The sequence below is a fragment of the Orycteropus afer genome, unplaced genomic scaffold (genome assembly GCF_000298275.1).
Source record: "Orycteropus afer afer isolate SDZICR_OR568_19922 unplaced genomic scaffold, OryAfe1.0 scaffold00015, whole genome shotgun sequence".
Taxonomy (NCBI): domain Eukaryota; kingdom Metazoa; phylum Chordata; class Mammalia; order Tubulidentata; family Orycteropodidae; genus Orycteropus; species Orycteropus afer.
In genome coordinates, this window is record NW_006921602.1 from 5,136,019 (window position 1) to 5,157,321 (window position 21,303).

Sequence of the window (21,303 nt, forward strand, 5' to 3'; positions counted from 1 at the left end):
CAGCAATGATATCCTTAGTTCCATGTCCTCTTCTGAATCCAGCTTGCATTTCTGGAAGTTCTTTGTCAATATATCACTGCAACTGTTTTTGAATTATCTTCAGTAAAACTAAACTAAAAAAAACACATTGCCGTTGAGTTGGTCCTGACTCATAGCGATTCCTCCTTGGGTTTCTGAGGTGGTATCTCTACATAAGTAGATTGCTCAGTCTTCCTTCTGAGGAGTGGCTGGTGGGTTTGAACTGCCAGCCTTCTGGTTAGCAGTCAAATGCCTTAGGCACTGCACCACGAGAGCTCCGTCAGTAAGACTGTTGTTGTTATGTGCCGTCGAGTTGGACCCGACTCATAGCGACCCCTCCTTGGGTTTCCGAGGCAGTATCACTATGGAAGTAGATTGCCCCATCTCCCTTCCGAGGAGTGGCTGGTGGGTTTGAAGCCTTCTGGTTAGCAGTCAAGTGCCTTAGGCACTATACTACCAGAGCTCCTAGACTAGAAGGGTGTTATTCAAATCACTGAAGGGCTGACACTGCACGGATTTGAAACCATAAATTAATCCAAGCATCCAGATAAGCAAGTCCAACTGTAAGGACTTAATAAACATCAATGATGAGAAACTGCTGAAGCTGAATGTTTGAGGGAAAGTGATGAAGTGGAGACAAGACTGGCCTGGAAGTTGGGGCACACCCAATACACCCAGTTCCCTCTCTGGTCCTCCTGTGTACTCAAAGGCCTCGGAAACATTGTTTTATATCCCCAGGCCATCTGACTGTCTCCACTCACCATCTGTAAAATAAATGTTAGGGGCTGTCTTAGTTCTCAAGTGCTGCTATAACAGAAATACCACAAGTGGATGGCTTTAAGAAACAGATACTTATTTTCTCACAGATTAGGAGGCTGAAAGTCCAAATTCAGGGTGCTAACTGTAGGGGAAGGCTTTCTCTCTCTGTTGGCTCTGGAGGAAGGTCCTTGTCTCTGCAGCTTCTGCACTTGGGTGTTCATGTGGCTTGGCATCTATCTTCCCGGCTGTGCTTGCCTAATCTGTTCCTTTTATCTTTTATGAAAGATTGACTCAAAACACACCCTACTAATCCTGCCTCATTAACATAACAAAACTCATTTCCAAATGGGATAGAGGTTAGGATTTACAAAATATATGGGGGAGGGGTACAAGTCAATCCTTAACAGGTGTGATGGAGTCAATTTTCAACTCATAGTGACTCCATTTGACAAAGTAGAAGTGCTCCACATGAATTTCTTGGCTGTGATTTTTATGGGAGCAGATCGCCAGGTCTTTCTCCTACAGAGCCACTGGGTGGGTAGCTGGACGTTAATTAATGTCTTATATTCACAAAGACACATAGAAGTGAGGACAGCAAGACTTTGTCTCACATATTTGGACATGTTGTCAGGAGGGACCAGTCCCTGGAGAAGGACATCATACTTGGTAAAAGAGAGGGTCAGTGAGAAAAAGGAAGACTGTTAGTGAGATGGATCGACACAGTGGCTGCAACAACGGGCTCAAACATAACAACAATTCTGAGGATGGTCCAGGGATGGGCAGTGTTTTGTTCTTATATATATAGGGTCACTGTGAGTTGGAACTGACTTGATGGCACCTGTTCTGGTTCCCTAGTGCCACTCTGACAAGCATATACCACAAATGGGATGGCCTTAACAAACAGGAGTTTATTCTCTTACAGTTTGGAGGCTTTAAATCCAAGTTCAAAGTGCCAGGCTCTAGGGGCTGGGTGAAAGCCCCTCAGCCTTGGGCTTCAGCTCTACCTCCAGCTCCCGGCCCAGTGAAGCTGGAGGCTTTTCTTCACTCAGATAGCTGCTGGCTGCTGAGGCTGAGAAGCCCAAGGTTGACAAGTAAAAAGGCACAGTCCCAATGTTACCAAACCACACGGCAGGCCATTAATTCAAGTCCATTGTAAGTCCCAAGGTCGGCAGAGCATGGCAGGCTGCTGAACAATGACACGGCTACATGCAGGGTCCAAGTGTGCCATAGGCTAGAGACCATTCCCATGTAGCAGACCACATAACCAAAGCAGTTACTCAGCTGCTTGTGGTAGATCCCACCATGGAGCTGATTGTCAGTCTCATCATGGGGAATAACTACCACCAGCTGCCCAGCCACTCAACCAGGCCCAGCCAAGTTGAAATACAAGCTGAACTACCACAGCACCTAACAACAACAACAACAACAACCTCTGAGTGGGCTCAGAAGCAATGACATCTCAGTAACAGTGAGCACTCCTAACATGCAGATCTTGGTTTCTAAATGCCATTCTCCACTAAAAGAACCCAGAGTTCCTTGGACAAATGGCTGACTCCAGGGCTAGGATAGGGACAGTATAAGACAAGACTGAAACAGCTATTGTGCCAGAAAATGAGGATATGCTCAGAGAATGATGAACACATATCACAAAGTCATAGGTGACAGCTGGAAAGATTTCTACTCAACAAATCTGGGAAAATTTAAGTATCAGGTAAATAATAATAGTGAAGAATTATAACCAATTGAATAAAGAATCCATGAGTCCACACTATCTGACATATATACATACATACACGCTTTACAGTGGAAAACCAACTCATAAATGTAGAAGGAATGATGAAATCAGAAAAATCACCATTGGGCAACCATCATAACAGATTCAGATATAAATTGTCAATGGTTATTAAAACTGGTGGGAGAAAGCTTAAGGAACAGGGTTTTATATAATTTGAGATCGATACAATCTCAAAGTATCTCCCCACAATTTAATAACTGCAAAGGGAATGGTGGAAAACCCTGGCAGACACTAAATGATCAAAGCTGACATTGCTATGAATCCAATCATAAGGAAGTATGCACACCTCAAAGGACAGTCTATGAAACAATTGACCTGTACTCTTCAAACTGTCAATGTCCCAAAATACAAAGATCCCCAAACTGTTGCAGGTCACAGGACACTGTCTTAGTTTCTTAGTGCTACTGTAACAGAAATACTATAAGTGGGTGGCTTTAATTCACAGAAATTTATTTGCTCACAGTTTAAGAGTTTAGAAGTCCAAGTTCAGGCACCTGCTGTAGCAAAAGGCTTTCTCTCCCAGTCAACTCTGGGGGAAATCCTTGTCTCTTTTTAGCTTCTGAACCTTGGTGCCTTGGTGATCTTTTAAGTGACTTGTATCCTCCTTTCCATTTGTGCTTGCTTCGCTGTGCCTAATTTGCCCTTTTTATATCTGAAAGGTGGTTGGTTTTAAGACACAGCCTACACTGATATGGTTTTGTTAATATGACAAACAAATCCCTATTCCAAATGGTATATATTTGGGGGGCCATAACTCAATCCATAAAAGAGACTAAAGAAACTTGTTGTTGTGTGCTGCTCTGACAGGAATATACAACAAACAGGATGGCTTCAACAAACAGGAGTTTATTCTCTTACAGTTTTGGAGGCTAGAAGTCTGAGTTCAAAGTGCCAGGCTCTAGGGGCTGAGTGAAAGCCCCTTGATTTTGGTCTTCAGCTCTGCCTCCTGCTCTCAGCTCACAGAAGCTGGAGGCTTTCTTCACTCAGGCAGCTGCTGGCTGCTGAGGCTGACAAACCCAGGGTCAACAAGTAAAAAAGGCACAGTCCCAATATTACCAAACCACATGGCAGGCCATTAATTCAAGTCCATTAAAAGTCCCAAAAGATGGCCAGAGCATGTCAGGCTGCTGAATGACAACTCAGCTACATGCAGGGTCCAAGAGTGCCAAAAAGCTGGAGACCTTCCTCAAAGCTGCTTCTTATATACTGGAAACAGCCCAGATACCTAAAGAAGCTACTCAGCTTCTCCAGTAGATTCCATCATGGAGTTAATTGCCAGTCTCAGCGTGGGGAGTAACTACAGCCAGCTGCCCAGCCACTCAACCAGACCCAGCCAAGTGTGCACACAACCTTAACTACCACAGCCATTGAGTTTATTCTGACTCATAGCAACCCTATTGTACAGGGTAGAACTGCTTCATAGGGTTTCTAAGGCTGTGATCTTTACAGAAGCAGACTGCTTCATCTTTCTCCCATAGAGCAACTGGCGGGTTGAAACTGCTGACCTTTGTGTTAGCAGCAGAGCACTTACCCACAGTGGCACCAGGGCTCCCTGGCCCACACATCTCATTCATTGCCGTTGAGTTGATTCTGACTCATAGCGACCCTTCTTTGGTTTCTGACGCGGCATCTCTATGGAAGTAGATTGCCTGGTCTTCCTTCTGAGGAGTGGCTGGTGGTTTAAACCTCCAGCCTTCTGGTTAGCAGTCAAATGCCTTAGGCACTGCACCACCAGCGGTCCTGGCTACACATATCAGGCACTGAATAAATGTTCATTGACTGACTTAATGACACACATTTGTACAGGAATCCATGTCTCATGGTGAATAAATATGTTTGCAGTGTGGTGGGTGAAACATAACCAAATCAAGTGGGCAACAGGATAGCATTAGTATAATAAATAAATTTTATTTTTTTGCTCACACAATCCAAGAAAATCAGACATTAGTGTAATCATCCATTCATTATCTTTCAATTATTTCTGAGTACACTGAGAACATTATTTTATTCTATAAGCAAGAGAATTTAACCACCATTATGTCTTTTGCACTGTGGAAAGGGTATTTCAAGTTGGCACCTTTTTCACCATAAAACTAAAGGACATCACTGAGTTTGGAAATGGGTCTTTGCCATTCCATCCATATAGATCGTTGACTAGAAAATCAGAAACTAACATTCAATTAATATAAAGTGTTGTTATCTAGTGTTAATAGGTGTTTAATAGTAAAAAGGATACCATAGCTAAAAAAAAGTTTAAGATTCAGTAGATCCAACTGAAGAGTTTCCCTAACATCAGACAGATAACATTCTACTGTGTTCTACCTTCCCCAGAACCTCTCCCAGAAATGATCACATACACACACACATAAACAAAACCTTTGAGAAACACTGCAGTAGACCAAATAGTTAAATTACTTTATACTCAAAAGACCTCCAACTTAAAAAGAAAAAAAAAGTGTGAAGGCTTCAATAATAACAAATTCATTTCTTTAGAAAGAAAATGGAGATTTCTTTTCTGTAAACAGCACTGGGAAATGGAACCCTCCGAAGAAGTGAAAGGAGACCAAGTTGACCAGAATGGCCTCACTCAAACACACTCAAGTTTTATCACAATTGTAATGTCTGGTGAAGTTTTAGGACAGCTTGTCTCAAGCAGGAGGAAGAGGAGATAGTGCATCCCATTAGGAGTGTGCCTCCCCTCAATAATCCCTGTTGAGACACCACCATGGGGAGCAATTGTTACCAATGGTGGTATGTCACATTCCCTCTTGGTGTATTGAGACATTAAAAAAAGAAGAAGAAGAAAAATTGAGAACCACTACATGACAAGACACCTTCCCAGTGAGGTCTTCAAATGACCCACTGCCCACCTTTTTGACATGGACAAAATATTACATATTAGACATCTGATGTCTTACATATTAGACATCTGATGTCTATTAACACTTAATGTATTTGAAAGTATTATCATCTCAGGGAGCTCTGGTAGCATAGTGGCGAAGGCACTTGACTGCTAACCAGAAGGCTGGTGGTTCAAATCCACAAGCCACTCCTCGGAAGGAAGATGGGGCAATCTACTTCCGTAGTGATACTGCCTCGGAAACCCAAGGAGGGGTCGCTGTGAGTCGGGTCCGACTCGACGGCACATAACAACAACAACAACATTATCATTTCACATTAAATGCTTCCAAGTCAGTGTCCTGCAAACTGTTTTAATATTTTAACTTGTAACTTTCTCCAAAAGTGTATCACAGGCCTAAAGTTTACCAGCAACCTACAAACATGATGAAATGCTTGATCATCTTATTCTGTTGATTTAACATTTTATTTTTGTCATTAAGCAAGATGAAAAAGCAACATGACCAAAGATTCAATAATCTAAATGTCCTTCAAATTAATCATTCTTTATCTTTCAACTATTTCTGAGCTAAACTGAGAACATTATTTTACTATCTATAAGCAGGAGAAGTTAACAGTCATCTTGTCTTTGGCATTGTAGAAAACGGTATTTAAACTTGCTACATTTTTCACCATAAAACTAAAATTACAGTAAGATGAAGTGGAAGCCCACAGACTGTGCTGGTGCAGAATTCCACTAATAGTGTCAGACTGTTGCCAAAGATACAATTTTTTACTACAGCTTGCAATTAATGTACCCAAAATTTACCAGCCCATATAGTTTTATTTGATCTCTCTGCTTTTCCCAGAGGAAGTAAGCAGATAATAAAACTAATGAACTCATATTTCTTGACCACTCTCATCTAATATAAATTGTAACTTGTCCTTGGAGAATTGGACGATGAGCTATTTACAAGGCCATTCCAGCGTCTGCGCTGGTTAATTGTAGAAGCAGTATTCCAAGATATGGGGGTGTTCCTGAGTCAGCACAGTGATCTTGCATTGTAATGGAGGGTCCCTTAAGTCACTAGCAAGTGCAGATCAGGCAAGGCCAATCAGGGGGTGATTGGCCTCTGTTAGAAATAATTTGCCTCAGCATTTCTGGACTTCCTGAAAACACTGTGAAATACTGAACTTTAATTGGTAATGCAACAGATGAGAAAATGCTCAGTGTTCTAGTACTATGCACAGAAGAAAGCTTCTGAACATAAAGTGGAGGGTACCCATTGAAACACCCAAGAGCTTATTGAGTTGCTGAAACTTACATGAATCAAAACAAAGCTGACAGGCCCAGTGACTTTTGCAAGGCACAGTATTTCATCAAGTCTGGCCATTGGCCTTCCTAACATTAAAACCACTTGGGGGATGTGGTCCAGTGTAGATTTCTTTGAGAAAGTACATTTCAACCTATTGAAGCAGAACCTCCTGATTTGGCCCAGGAATCTGCACAGTAAAGCTTAAGAATCACTATGTTTGACCATCTCTCTGGCAAGGTCTTTAGCTTCTCTGTACGTGAATATGAAATCTGGTGGCATATTTGAAATGCTGAAGCAATATCAAATGTTTGATACCCTCAATGCATGACATTAGTTTAAAAGGTGGCAGATGAGCACAACCAATTAATATTAACTCGGCCAACTCCCACAGTTAACACATTTTACTTGCACTGCATAATATTTTGTGGCATCAAACTGGCAACAAGAAAACAGTATGACACAACATATGACACTCAGCTATTGGCTGTGGACTTTTAAGACAAAACTTCCAAACTCGAAATCCATAATAATATGGCAACTTCTACTTTAAGGACAAAATGGACTTGTGAGGGAGAAAGAGTAGGGAGGAGCCTCTCCTATTTATTCATTTCACTAAAGTGAGGAAGGGAAGAAAACCCTTCCCTAAACCAGGTCTCTTCATTCTAGAATGTCTCCCAGCTCAGAACCCCAGTCCCCAGAATTCCCACAAACAATGTCCTTTCTCTCAGGTCCCTCTCAGTGACCTCACCTGCTCATCCTCCTCCCAAAATAGCTGGCAGGCCACTACTGAAGCTCTTGGAAGAAATGTGAACTTCACCAAATGGAGCATTTTCCATTTTCAGAGTAATAAAAACACAGGGTTGTGTGCTTCACTCAACTGTATTTAAATAGAATTGAAAAATACTTAAGTGAATTTAAAATGTAATGAAATATTAATGATTTGCCTTAAGAACTTGTTCAAACTCATATTACCCTTTGAAAGTGACACACAGATTCAGTGCATATTTAGAAAAAATTTCCCCAGTTAAATACCTCTTTGACATGAATCCACTCAAAAGAGCCAAGATAACAATCACTGTGAATATTTTAGGCCAACGAAGTACTATGCTTAGGATGTTGCAGTTTAATGATGGCATCTGGCCTGAAAGGTCTGAATCATGTTTCTTTTTTATGTAATTCTGGCTCAGGAATCCGATACAGAGCAGCTGAGAAATAAAGTATGTTGCTGAGGCTAAAGATGATACAAAGAAGTATGGCTCCAGTGATCTGGAGGAGAGAAAGGGGCCTGGAGAAGGCCAGGAGCCATTCCTTCCTCAGGGTCTTGTCCAGGATTATGGCTTCCATCTGCATGTGCGTGGCCAGGATCACACACACATGAAACAGCTGGTGACTGTGACCTACAGCAAACACACAAAAGGCCACCAGATCAGCCATAAAAAGGAATGAAGTACTGATACATGTTACAGTATGTGTGCTAAAAACATTATGCCAGGCAAAAGTACCAGACACAAAAGACCACATATTGGATGTTTCTTCTTTTTTTTTTTTTTTCTGGAATGTCCAGAATAGGTAAAACCCTGAGACAGAAAGTAGATTAGTAATTGCCTTGGGCAGAGGGTGGCAATGAGGATTAACAGTATATGACCAGCAGGGGTCTTACTGGGATGATGAAAATCATTCTAAAACTGATTTATGGTGATAGTTGCACAACATGGTAAATTTACTAAAAACAAATCACTGAATAGTATAAGTGAAATGGGCAAATTATATGATATGTAAAACATGCCTCAAAAAAGTTATTTTAAAAATGTAATGTGAGCAAAATAAAAAGGCCATCAGAGCAAGCCTATTTCATTTTAAAAACAACTTATTCACCATGGAAAACAGTCCCATTTTCCAGATGAACAAGTTAGGCACCCTGTTCTGCCCATGGTCATCACTGAGAGCCAGTGATAATTAGCTCAGATCCCAATGTCATTGCCAAAGGAGATGGCAGCCTGATTTGCTGCTGGCCACTTACCTACTGTTGGACCTCTCTCTACTGCTGGTTAACCACAGACATGACGAGGAAGGTTTCCTCTCTTATGGCCTGCTGGACCCCAGCTCACCCGGTGCCAATCTACAGGGTGTGGAGCCCAAAGGAGAGTGGTGGGAATGGACAGGGATATGCTGATTTGGTGGTTGGTGAGGAAATGAGTTCAGTACCCAGGGAAGGGGACCACTTTAGGGGACAATCTTCCGAAACTAGGTGTCAGATGAGACGAACACATGGGAATTAAGATTCTCTTTTGGTTAAAAAAAAAAAAAAAAAAAGTTCAGTATTATACCTCCAGGGCCCATCCCAGAGTAAGTACTCAATAAATGTGTCCCGGGAATGAACCAGCCTGGCCACCTCCACTATGGAGCAGAAGCAGAGTTGGGGATAAACGTATAGGAGGGTTGAGAATTCTCAAGTTGATGTCTGGTGAGTTCCTTTTAGCAGGGAGCCCCTAGCATCTGGGTCTGTGTCCCTCAGGAAGAAGATATGCCTGGAGGTCCCACCCCTCCCTTGCTCAAGCTATACTAATGGGCTGCATAAGAGTTCCAGGTCTGTGTGGGATACAGTAAAGTGGTTCCTTGGCCAACAGAGAGCTGTGTTCTCCAAGGACACAGCCTCCAAGGACTGGCTGCATTCACTGGTGGAGGCTCAAATGAACCTCCGTTAGGCCAGGAGATAAAAGAATGGGAAAGGCCATCCGTGTTGGGTATATCTGAAATGTGGCTGCAGCAAGAAGAGTGATTTCAGCAATCCTGCCTAACAGGAATAGGGAGGGGCTTCCCGTGGACCAATGCCAACCATGCCAGTGCTAGCACTTTCTACGGAGGCTCCTGAACTAGCTTTGGAGAGGGAGTCCCACAGCTGCAGACTGTATTTTTGAAGGACTGAAAACCTCTTGTTAATGGCCTGTCTGATTCTGTCTGATTCTTCTGGCAAGTTCCCCCCATAGGGGTGTTTTTCTGCACCTCTAGGCCCAAGAGAAAGGGCTACAGGTGAATAAATGAAATTTTATTAAGGATCCACAGAACTTGAAATAAGGCCTAGAACTAGTTTTCCTGCAGCCCCTTAAGACCTCATCCATGGCTACCTCTGCTTAACGTAAGTCGGGCTGAGGAGGAGAGTTTGGTGGGCAGCTTCCTCCTTCCTCTAATTTCATGGCCTCTTGTCCTCTCCCCTTTCTGAAATCTGCCCTATAAGCTAGTTGAAACTCATTCTGGAAGCAGAGAAAAAGAAAGTGATGACACTAGTCAGATCCAACAAAGCAAAACGGGCCACAGCCCTTAGGTAGGGAGATGGAAAACTATAGACAAGATGGGTTTGGGGAGAGTCCAGGTTCCTGACCACCAGGTGGGGACAAGGACTGACCCTTCAACTCTCATAATAGTCTATCTAAGGAACTCCCACCCCAAAGACTTGTCAGCATCATTAGAAGTGACCCAAGGGTGCCCTCCTCCCAGCCATCCAGAGCCAGGGTTGGGAGACATTCTGCAGAACCTGCCCCACCTTCCCTAGATAAGGTGGGAAAGAACTCTGCCAGCAGGTGAAAACCCTGCAGCTCCTACACCTTCTCTTGACAACATCACTTCGCAAGCTTCAGTGAGCTTAGGTTCACCTGGAAAATCACATGGACTCTGTGATTGCTGGGCCTCATCCCAGAGTTTCTGCTTCAAGAGTTCTGGTGAGAGGCCTGAGAATCTGCATACTTCACAGGTTCCCATGGGATGCTGATACTGCTGGTCTGGGTCCCCAAACTGAGAACCACAGCCCTACCACAAACTCTGGCCCCTTCCACCCACTGTGAACAAGGCAAAACAGTTTGCCCTCTTCTGCACAGCCCCTTGCCTCTTAGTGCCATCTGCACCTCGTGTTTCCTCAGTGTTCATTTGATTTCACATTCTAGGTAATAATGAGACCAATCCTGGCCTCATACCCCATGAGGGTCCTGGGCCCCACATCTTTGCCAACATTCTCCATCCTACCTGGTAGTGCATCAACTACATGCATCTTGGATCTGCCCATTTACAATCTTGCTTCACATTAGTCTGTGCCTGGAGAACTTGATGAAAGATGTAAAATGTGTGTCTGGGACAGCAGCATTTTTTTTTTTTTTTTCAGTGTTCCTTCTCCTCCCCTCCCACCCCTGGTAACCAACAAGAAAAGTTTCCTTCAACAGCATCATTCTTGAAGAGTTGGCTTCTCTCTCCCTGCCTCTTTGCCTGCCCCCAGTCAGAAAGGCCCTGAGCAGCAGGGTAACTGCACACTCACCAATGTAGTCAAACAGTCCAGGAGCCAGGCGCTCCGGTAGGTGTGCAGAGTAGAAGAATGAGGCCAGGAGGGTCATGGCTATGTGCTTCTGATGGTACACACTGGCTTCATTCTGTGGACTCTCTCCTGGGAACAGGAATAGCTGCAGGTATTTAAAGATACATCAGGGCTTGAGAGGAGGACATGTCTTAGAAAGGCCATGTTTCTTCTTATTACTTGCAGATAAGACCGTGGGGAACTCTACATCCACACACATTGTATACATATGTGGACTTCACGGGCCAAGGCCCTCCCTTCCTAGGGTCTGTGGCTTGCAAAGAAAATCCTCAGGGGCTGTGTGAGCAGCATTCCTATTCTGAGTGTGATAGATCGAGACCAGGTCATTGTACTTTTAGTTCCCTCCATGCTCATGAGAGCCTTTTGGATTATTTAATTATTACTACAAAAAAAAGGGCGGGGGGAAGGAAGGGGAACAGAGAAGGGAGGAAAGGACAGGAGAAGAAAAATCCTATTATATACATTGCCACCCTTCTTTCTTGCAGTAAAAGGTAAATGCAGTAAAAAATGATATATTCAGCATTCAAACTCACTTTTAACCAGCACATCCACTGGACTGATGCTCTTAATTAAGACTTTACCAAACTACTTGTCATTAATTCTGACTCGCGACAACCCCAAGTGTGCGGAGTAGAACTGTACTCCACAGAGTTTCAAGACTGTGACTTTGGAAAGCAGATCACCATGCTTTTCTTCTGAGGTGCCTCTGAGTAGGTTTGAACTGCCAACCTTTCAGTTAGTAAACAAGCACTTAACGTTTTGCACCATCCAGGGACTCCTAATTGAGACGTTAAGGCCTAAAAATCCCTGAAGACCTTCTGAGACATCAAAAACATTTAATCACAGCCATTATATTGTTTTAACATCAGCATAGTTTTTGTAATATTATTATAACGATAGTAGCTTCCACTGACTGAGGACACTAGGCCTTGCCTTTTATTTGCATTATTTCCTTTGAGCCTCAATAAGATTGCAAAGATTACAGCCTTGGAAACCCTATAGGGCAGTCCTACCTGCCCTATAGGGCCACTAGTCAAAGTTGACTTAATGGCAATGGGTAATCATAACAGAAACAGACTGCCACATCTTTCTCCTGCAGAGCAGCTGGGGGGTTTAAACCACTGACCTTTCAGTTGGTAGCTGAGCGCTTAACTACTGTACCACCCCAGGCCTCCTAGGCAGATTCAAGAATGCCCATTCTGGCCCAGAGTGGCTAAGTGATTTGCAAACCACTAATAGGCTTTGAGGGAGCTCTGATGGCATAGTGCCTAAAGCACTTGACTGCTAAATAGAAGGCTGGTGGTTCAAACCCACCAGCCACTCCTCGGAAGGAAGGTTGGGCAATCTACTTCCGTAGTGATACAGCTTCGGAAACCCAAGGAGGGGTCGCTATGAGTTGGGGCCAACTTGACGGGACATAACAACAACAATAGGCTTTGGTAGGAGCTCTGGCAGCATAGTGCCTAAGGCATTTGACTGCTAACCAGAAGGCTGGTGGCTCAAACCCACCAGCCACTCCTCAGAAGGAAGATGGGGCAATCTACTTTCATAGTGATACCTCCTTGGAAACCCAAGGAGGGGTCGCTATGAATTGGGTCCTACTCGATGGCATGTAACAACAACAACAATAGGCCTTGGTGGCATAATGGATAAGGCACTTGGCTGCTAACCAGAAGGTCAGCAGTTCAAACCCACCAGCCATTCTGAGGAAGAAAGATGGGGCAATCTACATCTGTAACAATTTATAGCTTTGGAAACCTAATGGGGGTCGCTATGAGTCAGAATCAACTCGATGGCAGTGAGTTTGGTTTTGGCTTAATAAGTGGCTGAAGGAACTCTGGTGGCTCTGTGATTAAGCCATTGGGCTGCTAGCCAAAAGGTAGGTGATTTGAACCCACCAGCTACTCCACAGGAGGAAGGTGAGGCAATCTACTTCCATCAGGATTTACAGCCTTGGAAACCCCATAGGGGTCAGTGTGAATTGAACTTGACTCAAAGGCAGTGGGTTTGGTGGTTTTTGTTTGTTTTTCAATAAGCAGTTGAGTCTGAATCTGAATATAGACAGTCTGATTCCAGAACCTGTGCCCATCACAACTCTATCTAGGATTAGTCCTCCCCTCCGCACTGCCCCGGCCCAGTAAAGTGCGGCTGAAGGCCAGAAGTACATTGTGCTCAGAAGCACACGGAGTCTGTGGTGCTGTATAACTGGGTGCCAGGGGACCAGCCTTGTTCTTTTTGCTATGGTTGTCTATGTGGGGCCTGTGCCTTTGAGGATGAAGTAGGGGAATGGGCTACATATCCCCGTCTTTGGGTCTCCCACAGGCCCATGTAGCTGGGGGAGATAGCTCTGCCTTCCCTTCACTCCTTGGCTTGGCAATCTGGGCCTCATGGGGCAGAACCACAGGGAGGGGAGGAGAACTCGGTCCACTGAGCAGTGGCTGTGTGCCAGGCACTGCTGAGCCCTTCAGATCCATTGTTCTGCTTAATCCCAACTACTCTCTATGAGGGGGGGAGGGTATATTAGCCTCATTTCAGATGAGGAAATGGATTCAGAGAGGTTATGTAAACTGTTTGAGGTCACAGAGCAGTGGGACTAGGATTTGAACTCAGGCACACATGCTTTGAGAGTGCATGGACTTTCCCTTTTCTTCTTCTCTCTCCTATACCCTCTTCCTTCATGTTCTCCATCTGATTCCCATCTATCTTTTCTTTAAGACCCTTAATCACACTTTTTCTTCAATACTAATTATACATTAATTGATAATAATATATTGTTGTTGTTGTTGTTATGTAATAATATATAGTAAGGAATTTTTGGACTCTTAACACAAGTCAGCAGCTTACATGTTAACTCATTTAAATCTCCGCACACTGAGTGAGAGGAAATGTTATTCTCACACCCATTTTATAGACAAGGGAAATCAAGGCATAGAGATGGCAGGTAACCTTCCCAAGAACTTGTGGTGAATAATTATCACAGTCACTCTATTGAATATCAGGCTGCTTCTCTTGCTCAACTCCCAGTGATTGCTCTAGATCCCCAGTCAGCCCTGGCTGCTGGTGCATCCCATTTTGTTTGTAAGGGCTCTGTGTCCATACCATGTCCTAACTACACTGCAGGTGCCATTAAGGCAGCACCTGTGTCCTAACTCCTCTGTGTGTTCTATGGTTCCCAGCATGATGCTTTCACCCCCAGAAGCTCAGGAAACAATTATCTCCCTAGTGTTTTCAGGGAATGTAGCCAGGCCCCTTACCCTGTAAAAGACGGGGAAGGAGTCCCAGGTGTAGGGGTAAGCAAAGGCGAGGACACGAAGCACCTTACAGAGCCTGGGCTTCTGGATTTCAATAAACCTAGATCAAGGAAGGAAAGGGGGAAGATATGAGAATGCAAAGAGTTCCAGTAGATCAAACACACACATACACAATAAACATACAGTGGGGTATACAATACACAGCTGCACCATGGAAGTAACTGAGGGCCATGATAAGCAGCAGGGGACAAGCATTTGTGCACAACCTGCTGCAGCCAGCAGTGTTTTCATGAGCCTTTTCCAATTCTCCTGCCCTGGTGGAAGTGACTCAACCCCAGATGTGAAAAGATTTCAGGAACAACATCTTCTGCCACCATGAGAAGCAACGGTACCGATGAAGCCAGGGAGGAGGTGCTGGGCAGAAAGACCCTTCAAGGGGCAAGTTACTTGACTGCTGAGGAACCTTTTATACTTCCAATAGGCAATGGGACAAAAGATGGGTGGGGCGGTGGAGTGGCACTAATAGCACAGGCACCTTGGACTGACCATGCTGTGAAGGTTAAAATGTACCTAATGTAATTTCATACAAACAACATGCACATTATACTCCCCCCGCAAAAAAAAGATAAAAACTGTGCACATCCCATGTGCTATATGTGTGATAAGCACATTTGTATATGTGTGCATGTTAATTATGTGAATTCATTACATATGGAACAAATATGGTTGTTAGAGCCTCCCAGGTAATTCTTGCAGAGAAGTTCTGCATTCAACTAGGCATTTCATTAGTTAGAGAGGGTTTTTAGAATATTTAATGCCATTCATTGGCTTGCTGTCCTAGAGAAATGAAGTGACTGTGATGTCATTCTTTCTGTCCTTCATCATGTCCCTCACCCAGCCATCCATCTCCAATCCAAAGACAGATGAAATCACCATTGAAAGGAATGATGCTGACTGTCTCATAGAGAGGCAGGTCTTCCCAGACAGATATGACAGAGCTTCAGCTGGCCCGTGAGATGGGGCAGCACAGATGGACACCAGGAGAACAAAGGAAGGGCACGGAGAATACACATCACAGAGGTGTCCACACAAAACCACAGCCTTGAACCTGAGGCTCAGATAAGAAAGAGCTCTTTGTGCCCAAGGTGTACCATCAAGGCCAGGCAGCACGGGCAGAGGCCCACTTCAATGCCGCAGTGTATTGCCCAGGTCTGAGGTCCCTGGTGCCCACAGGACTGGAGGGTTAGGCCAGAGTCACCAGCAGCTCAAGTGCTCTGTAATACCAAGATGCTGAGGCTCTTGGGGGAGGGGGGCTTACTCCCCTCCCAGCCTCAGCCTACAGGTCTGACCCTCATGGCACTCTCCACCAGGGACAAAGTGTCTTGTCTTGTCTGTCTCCAAACCCTCTGTTCCCAGTCCACAAGCCTGACTTTTCTCCCTGCACAATCTGCTGCTCCCTGAGTCCTGACCCATTTCTCCCTGACCAGGCTGCTTACATCTCCTGCAGCCAGTGCATAAACCCTGTGGGTGCACCAGTCCCTGTCACCTCTACCTCTGGGCAGTCAGGAACTTGAGGTCAGGGTGGGCTCTGGTCAGATCTGGACTCCCCCAGTCCACTAGCCCAGCTCAGAAACTTGTCTGAGCCTATGGACATTCTCCAGGGTGCTGTCGTCCATCCAGTCCTCTGGGCAGCGAGCCTGATGAAGAGCCCTTTTCTGGGGTAAGAGGCTACCACTGTGGGCCCTGTAAAGCCCTCCAGCTTCCTCAAGCCCCCCAGCATGTTTCTCCTCCTTTCCTGATCCTGCCTGGAAACCAGAGAAGCACATGGCAGCTACAGGTGGAGAAAGAAGAAGTTCAAGGAGAAGGAGGAAGAGGAAGAAGGGACCTCATTTCACATTCCCTCAAACAAGAACCACAGCCACTGTGGATAAAGCACAAACCCTTGGAGGGGTGGGACAGTGCAGTGTCTTGGTTTAGTTGATTTAGCATGGTGTGTCGGACCTAGATGGACAGGGTTCGAGTCCTGGCTCTGCCATTCGTGACAGCCTGGCCTTGTAGGCCATTGAGCCTTTGTGTGCCTGAGACTCCGTGTGTGTGGTATAGGGGTAATAACTGTACCTCCTCCAAGGTGGTTGCAAGGATTGGATGAAATGATACAAGATGTTAGAACGTGCACAGCACAGACTTGAGTCCTTAATAACTGGCAGCTTTTTAAAAAATATGTGCTGTGACGATGTATTTTGTCCCTATCCCCACCATGTAACTGTGTTAGATCAGAAAATAGGAACAGGAACAGGAACAGGGTAGCTTGCCTAGAGTCAGATGAGCTAATAAGAGGATTTAAACCCTGGCCTATCTGGCTCTGAGTTTCACACTCTTTCCCTCTTTATTAGGCTGAGGAGCTCTGGTAGCGTAGTGCCTAAGGTACTTGACTGCTAACCAGAAAGCTGGCAGTTCAAACTCACCAGCCACTCCTCGGAAGGAAGATGGGGCAATCTACTTCCGTAGTGATGCTGCCTCAGAAACCCAAGGAGGGGTTGCTATGAGTCAGGTCCGACTCCACGGCACATAACAGGCCTCAGACCACACCTTCATCCATATATATAAGCTCTTAGCTCCAGGGTCCAACAGAACACACTCCCTCAACCCCAAGCACCTGTCTTCTGCCTTCTCCATCAACCCTCACAGACAGACCCTGCCCAACTGCAGCAGGCCCACTCCCTTCTTCCCCGTGCACTGCTGTTGCCACCGCCTGCAATTTTAAGTTAAAAGAAGCTCGCTATTAAAGCGTGCTGTTTCTGCAGCCACTTACATGTGAAGAAGACTGGCTTTGGCTGGCAAGGGCCATCCCTTAAAGCATGAATTTCCTGCAACTTGAGACAACATTCCTCCCGGCCTGATTAAGTGCTTCCCAAGGGGCAAACGGGATCAGCCTCTCCAGCTGCAAAGCTGAGTCTACAGGAGAGAAAGGAGGAGAAAAAGCAGACCAGGAGAGAGATAGCAACAGAGAATAAAAGGCAGAAAGGCCAGCAGCTACAGAGAGAGGCCTCCCACTACTACTAAGGTGCAATTCCATATCCGGCCACCAGGTATCGCTACAGCTAGAGATACAGAGGCTGGAGCCACAAAGCCTCTAAAGCAGTCCCCTCCTCCCTGCCCCCAAAGTCTCCAAACCCTCTCTACTTATGGCAGTTCTTGCAGCCTCATATTGAGGGGCTAGCTTTGGGGAATCGGGGCTCCTCTGACCAGCAGGAGGTTGGTGGGAAATACTTGGCAAATCTTGTTGCAACAAACATGGAAAGATTAGCAACCAGAATTCTGGAACTAGTGGTTGAAACTAGTGGGTTTTGGCTGAGACTTTGAAAATCTTTTTATTGCAGAGCCATGGGGGGTGAAGGGGTGGTGTGGTTTGTTTTGTTGTTGTACAAGTGGTTTCCTTTGTTGGAGAATTTTAGAAACATGGCTATTTCCATGTGCCTGCCCACAGACAAGGCACTAGCAGCACTTTGCCTTCTGACTGAGCTCCCCAAACTCAAGATCTGTCCTAGAATCATCATCTGTCGAATCTTCTACACTCAGCTCTGACCTCCAAGCCCTCTTTCAGGTCTTCTCCACGACCTGCTCCCTAAACTGGCATGGCATCATCCCCCAGCATAGCTCACTTCCTCCCAGGGGAAAAAAAAATCATCTCTCTCCCTCACAGCACTGACCACAGGCATTTCACTCACCAACTATTTGTCAAAAAAAATCAATGGTTGGATGCCTTGGATGGATGAGCAAAAAAGTAACTATAGTGAATTGTGACGAATAGCAAACACTAACTTTTCTAAATGATGTGAAAACTCCTTGTTGGGCTTTGTGGGTGATTGGCAGTGACATGCAGGCTGGTGTCTCCTTCATCCCACCTTGTTCCAGGTACCACATAGAGGTCATGTAGTCTCTTGTATCCCTTCTCAAATACCACAGAATGAGAGGACAGTTCTGTGTCATATGTTTATTTGAACTAAATTTCATGATAACAAAAACCAGTTGCCATGGAGTTGATTCCAACTTATGGTGACCTTATGTGTTACAAGTAGAATTGCTCTGTAGGATTTTCTTTGCTATAATGTTTGTGGAAGCAGATCGCTAGTGCTTTCTTCCACAGTGTGGTTGGATGGGTTCAGATCGCTAACCTTTAAGTTAGTAGTGGAGTACAGACCATTTGTGCCACCCAGGGTTCCATTGCATGGCCAGTTGCCATCAAGTCAAGCTCAACTCATGGCAACCTTATGTGTAGAATTATAATCTATGAATTATGTTCAGACTAGAACAATTATCCATAGGGGGTTGTTTTCAATGGCTGATTTTTTGGAAATAGATTGCTAGCCTTTGTCCAAGGTATTTCTGGGTGCACTCAAACCTCTAATCTTTTGATTATAGCTGAATGCATTAACTCTTTGCACCACCCAGGAACTCTCATTCCTTGATAATAGGGACCAAGAAGCCACTCGAGGGACTACAAAATTCTAATGCTGAGATTTACCTTAATGGTGGGTATTATAATGGAATGAATGCAATTTCAAACATAAGTTTCTGGTAAGTGTTTGAGGAATTCATGGTCTCCCTCTGAACTCTGGGGAAGATGGTTCTCTGGCCTCTCCAGGCCACACCAGGGATAGATAGAACTGGAAGGAGGTCAGGGTGTGGCTTGGAGGAGGAAGAAGGCAAGGAAAGAAATCTTAGAGAAGATACTGAAGCACTGCATCCCCAGGTAACATGGTACTTGGAGCACAGCAGCATTCAGGGAATGTAAGTTGGATGGCAAAATGGAAGGGAAGGAGGGAAGGAGGGAGGGAGGGAAGAAGAGAGGTAAAGAGGGAGGGAGGGAGGAAGGAAAGAAGAAATGAAGGAAAGGAGGAAGGAAGGAAGGGTGAAATAGTCACAGACGTACCTCAAAAATAAGAAGAATCCACTGTGATGTAAATGGACTTAAAGCTCCAATCAAAAGGCAGAGAGTGGCAGAATGGATATTAAAAAACCATGATCTAACTTATGCTATTTATAAGAGATACACCTTTTTTAAAAAAAAAATCCTGTATAAATTTTATTTTTATATTACATCCAAGCAGTCAGAATGAGAAAAAAAGTCAGGCCTTCCTTACTTAACACATTCCTAAAAAACAAACAAACCAGTTGTCATTGAGTTGATTCTAACTCATGGCAACCCCATGTGTGTCAGAGCAGAATTGTCTTTGATTGAGTTTTCAGTGGCTTCTTCTTCACATATCGATTGCCAGGCCTTTCTGAAGTGCCTCTGAGTGGACTAAAACTGCTAACGTTTTGGTTAGCAGCTGAGATGGTTAATACAGTCCACCCAGAGAATTCTGGGAAGAAAGGCCTGGTGATACACTTCCAAACAGTCAGGCATTGAAACCCTCTGGAGCACGGTTCTACTCTACACGAGTTCTACTCGTGGGCTTGCCACGAGTCCAAGCTGACTCCACAGCAACTGGTTACCAAATTCCTAAAAGACAAATAAATCAACTCATTCACTTGGCCTTTTTCAAAATAAAAGACAATGCTATAGATGTTAAAAAGGCCAGCCATTTCTAGTTTTGCTGTAATTGTTGTTGTTATTAGGTGCTGTATAAGAGACACACCTTAAACCCAAGGATACAAATAGGTTGGAAGTGAAAGGATGGAAAAAAAAGTATTCTATGCAAATAATAACCAAAAGATATCTGGGATGCAATCTTAATATCAGACAAAGTAGACTGTAAGACAAAATCTGTCAGAAGAGATAAAGATGAGCATGATACTATGATAAAGGGTCAATTAATCAAGAACATTTAACAATCATAAATATATATGCACCCAATATCAGGGCACCTAAATATATAAAGCAAACACTGATAGAATTGAAGGGAGAAATACATAATACTACAATAATAATTGGAAACCTCAATATACCACTTTCAGTATTGAACAGAACATCTAGAAATACAATCAATAAGGAAACAGAGGACCTGAATAACACTATAAAGCAACTAGACTTAACAGGCATATGTAGAATACTCAACCCCAAAACAGCAAAATATATATTCTACTCCAGTCCACATGGATCATTTTCCAGGATAGACCACATGTTAGGTCACAAAAGAAGTTTTGGTAAATTTAAAAAGATTGAAATCATACAAAGTATTTTCTCTGACCACAACAGAATGAAGTTAGAAATAAACAACAAAAAAGAAAAGAAATAAAACTGGAAAATACATAAACATATGGAAATAAAACAACATACTATTAAATTACCAATGGGTCAAAGAAGAAACCAAAAGGAAAATTAAAAAATTATTAGAGTCAAATGAAAATGAATCACAACATGCCAAAACTTATGGGATGCAGGAATGGAAGTACTTAGAGGGAAACTTATAGCAACAAATGCCTACATAAAACAGAAGAAACATGTCAAATTAACAGCCTAACTGACAAATCCAGAAACTAGAATAATAAGAGTAAACTATGCCTAAACCCACCAGAAGAAAGTAAATAACAAAGATCAGAGCAGAAATAAGTAAAGTCAAAAACATAAAAACAATGGAGAGAATTAATAAAACTGGAAGTAGATTCTTTGAAAAAAATCCATAAACTTGACAAACCATTAGCTAAATTGACAAAGTAAAGAAGAGAAAATATGCAAATAAGCAAAATAAACAATGAAAGAAAGGCCATTACACCTAACCAATAGAAATAAAATAATCATAAAATATTATTATGGCAACAAACTAAAACCTAGATGAAATGGATTTTTTTTTCCAGCCTGTAACTGTTGACTTTATTTATTTATTTAAAGAAAATTTTATTGTGCTTTGGGTGCAAATTTACAGAGCAAAATGTTTTTTATTCAACGGTTCATGTACATTTGATTTCATGCCCTGATTACCATCCCCACCCATAACAAACTCTACTCCCTTCCATCCCTGA

At 43.7% G+C, this 21,303-nt stretch overlaps 1 protein-coding gene across 1 annotated transcript in view; it reads right to left on the minus strand.

The window, feature by feature from the left end:
- Positions 1-7,881: 7,881 nt before the first annotated feature.
- PAQR5 (progestin and adipoQ receptor family member 5) overlaps positions 7,882-21,303 on the minus strand; it is a 40,384-nt gene continuing 26,962 nt past the window's right edge. Inside the window, exons 5-7 of the mRNA XM_007957299.1 lie at positions 14,341-14,437; positions 11,030-11,171; positions 7,882-8,123 (exon numbers count right to left, since the gene is read on the minus strand). Coding sequence (XP_007955490.1) covers positions 7,882-8,123; positions 11,030-11,171; positions 14,341-14,437 — 481 coding nt within the window. The remainder of the gene's footprint in view (positions 8,124-11,029; positions 11,172-14,340; positions 14,438-21,303) is intronic.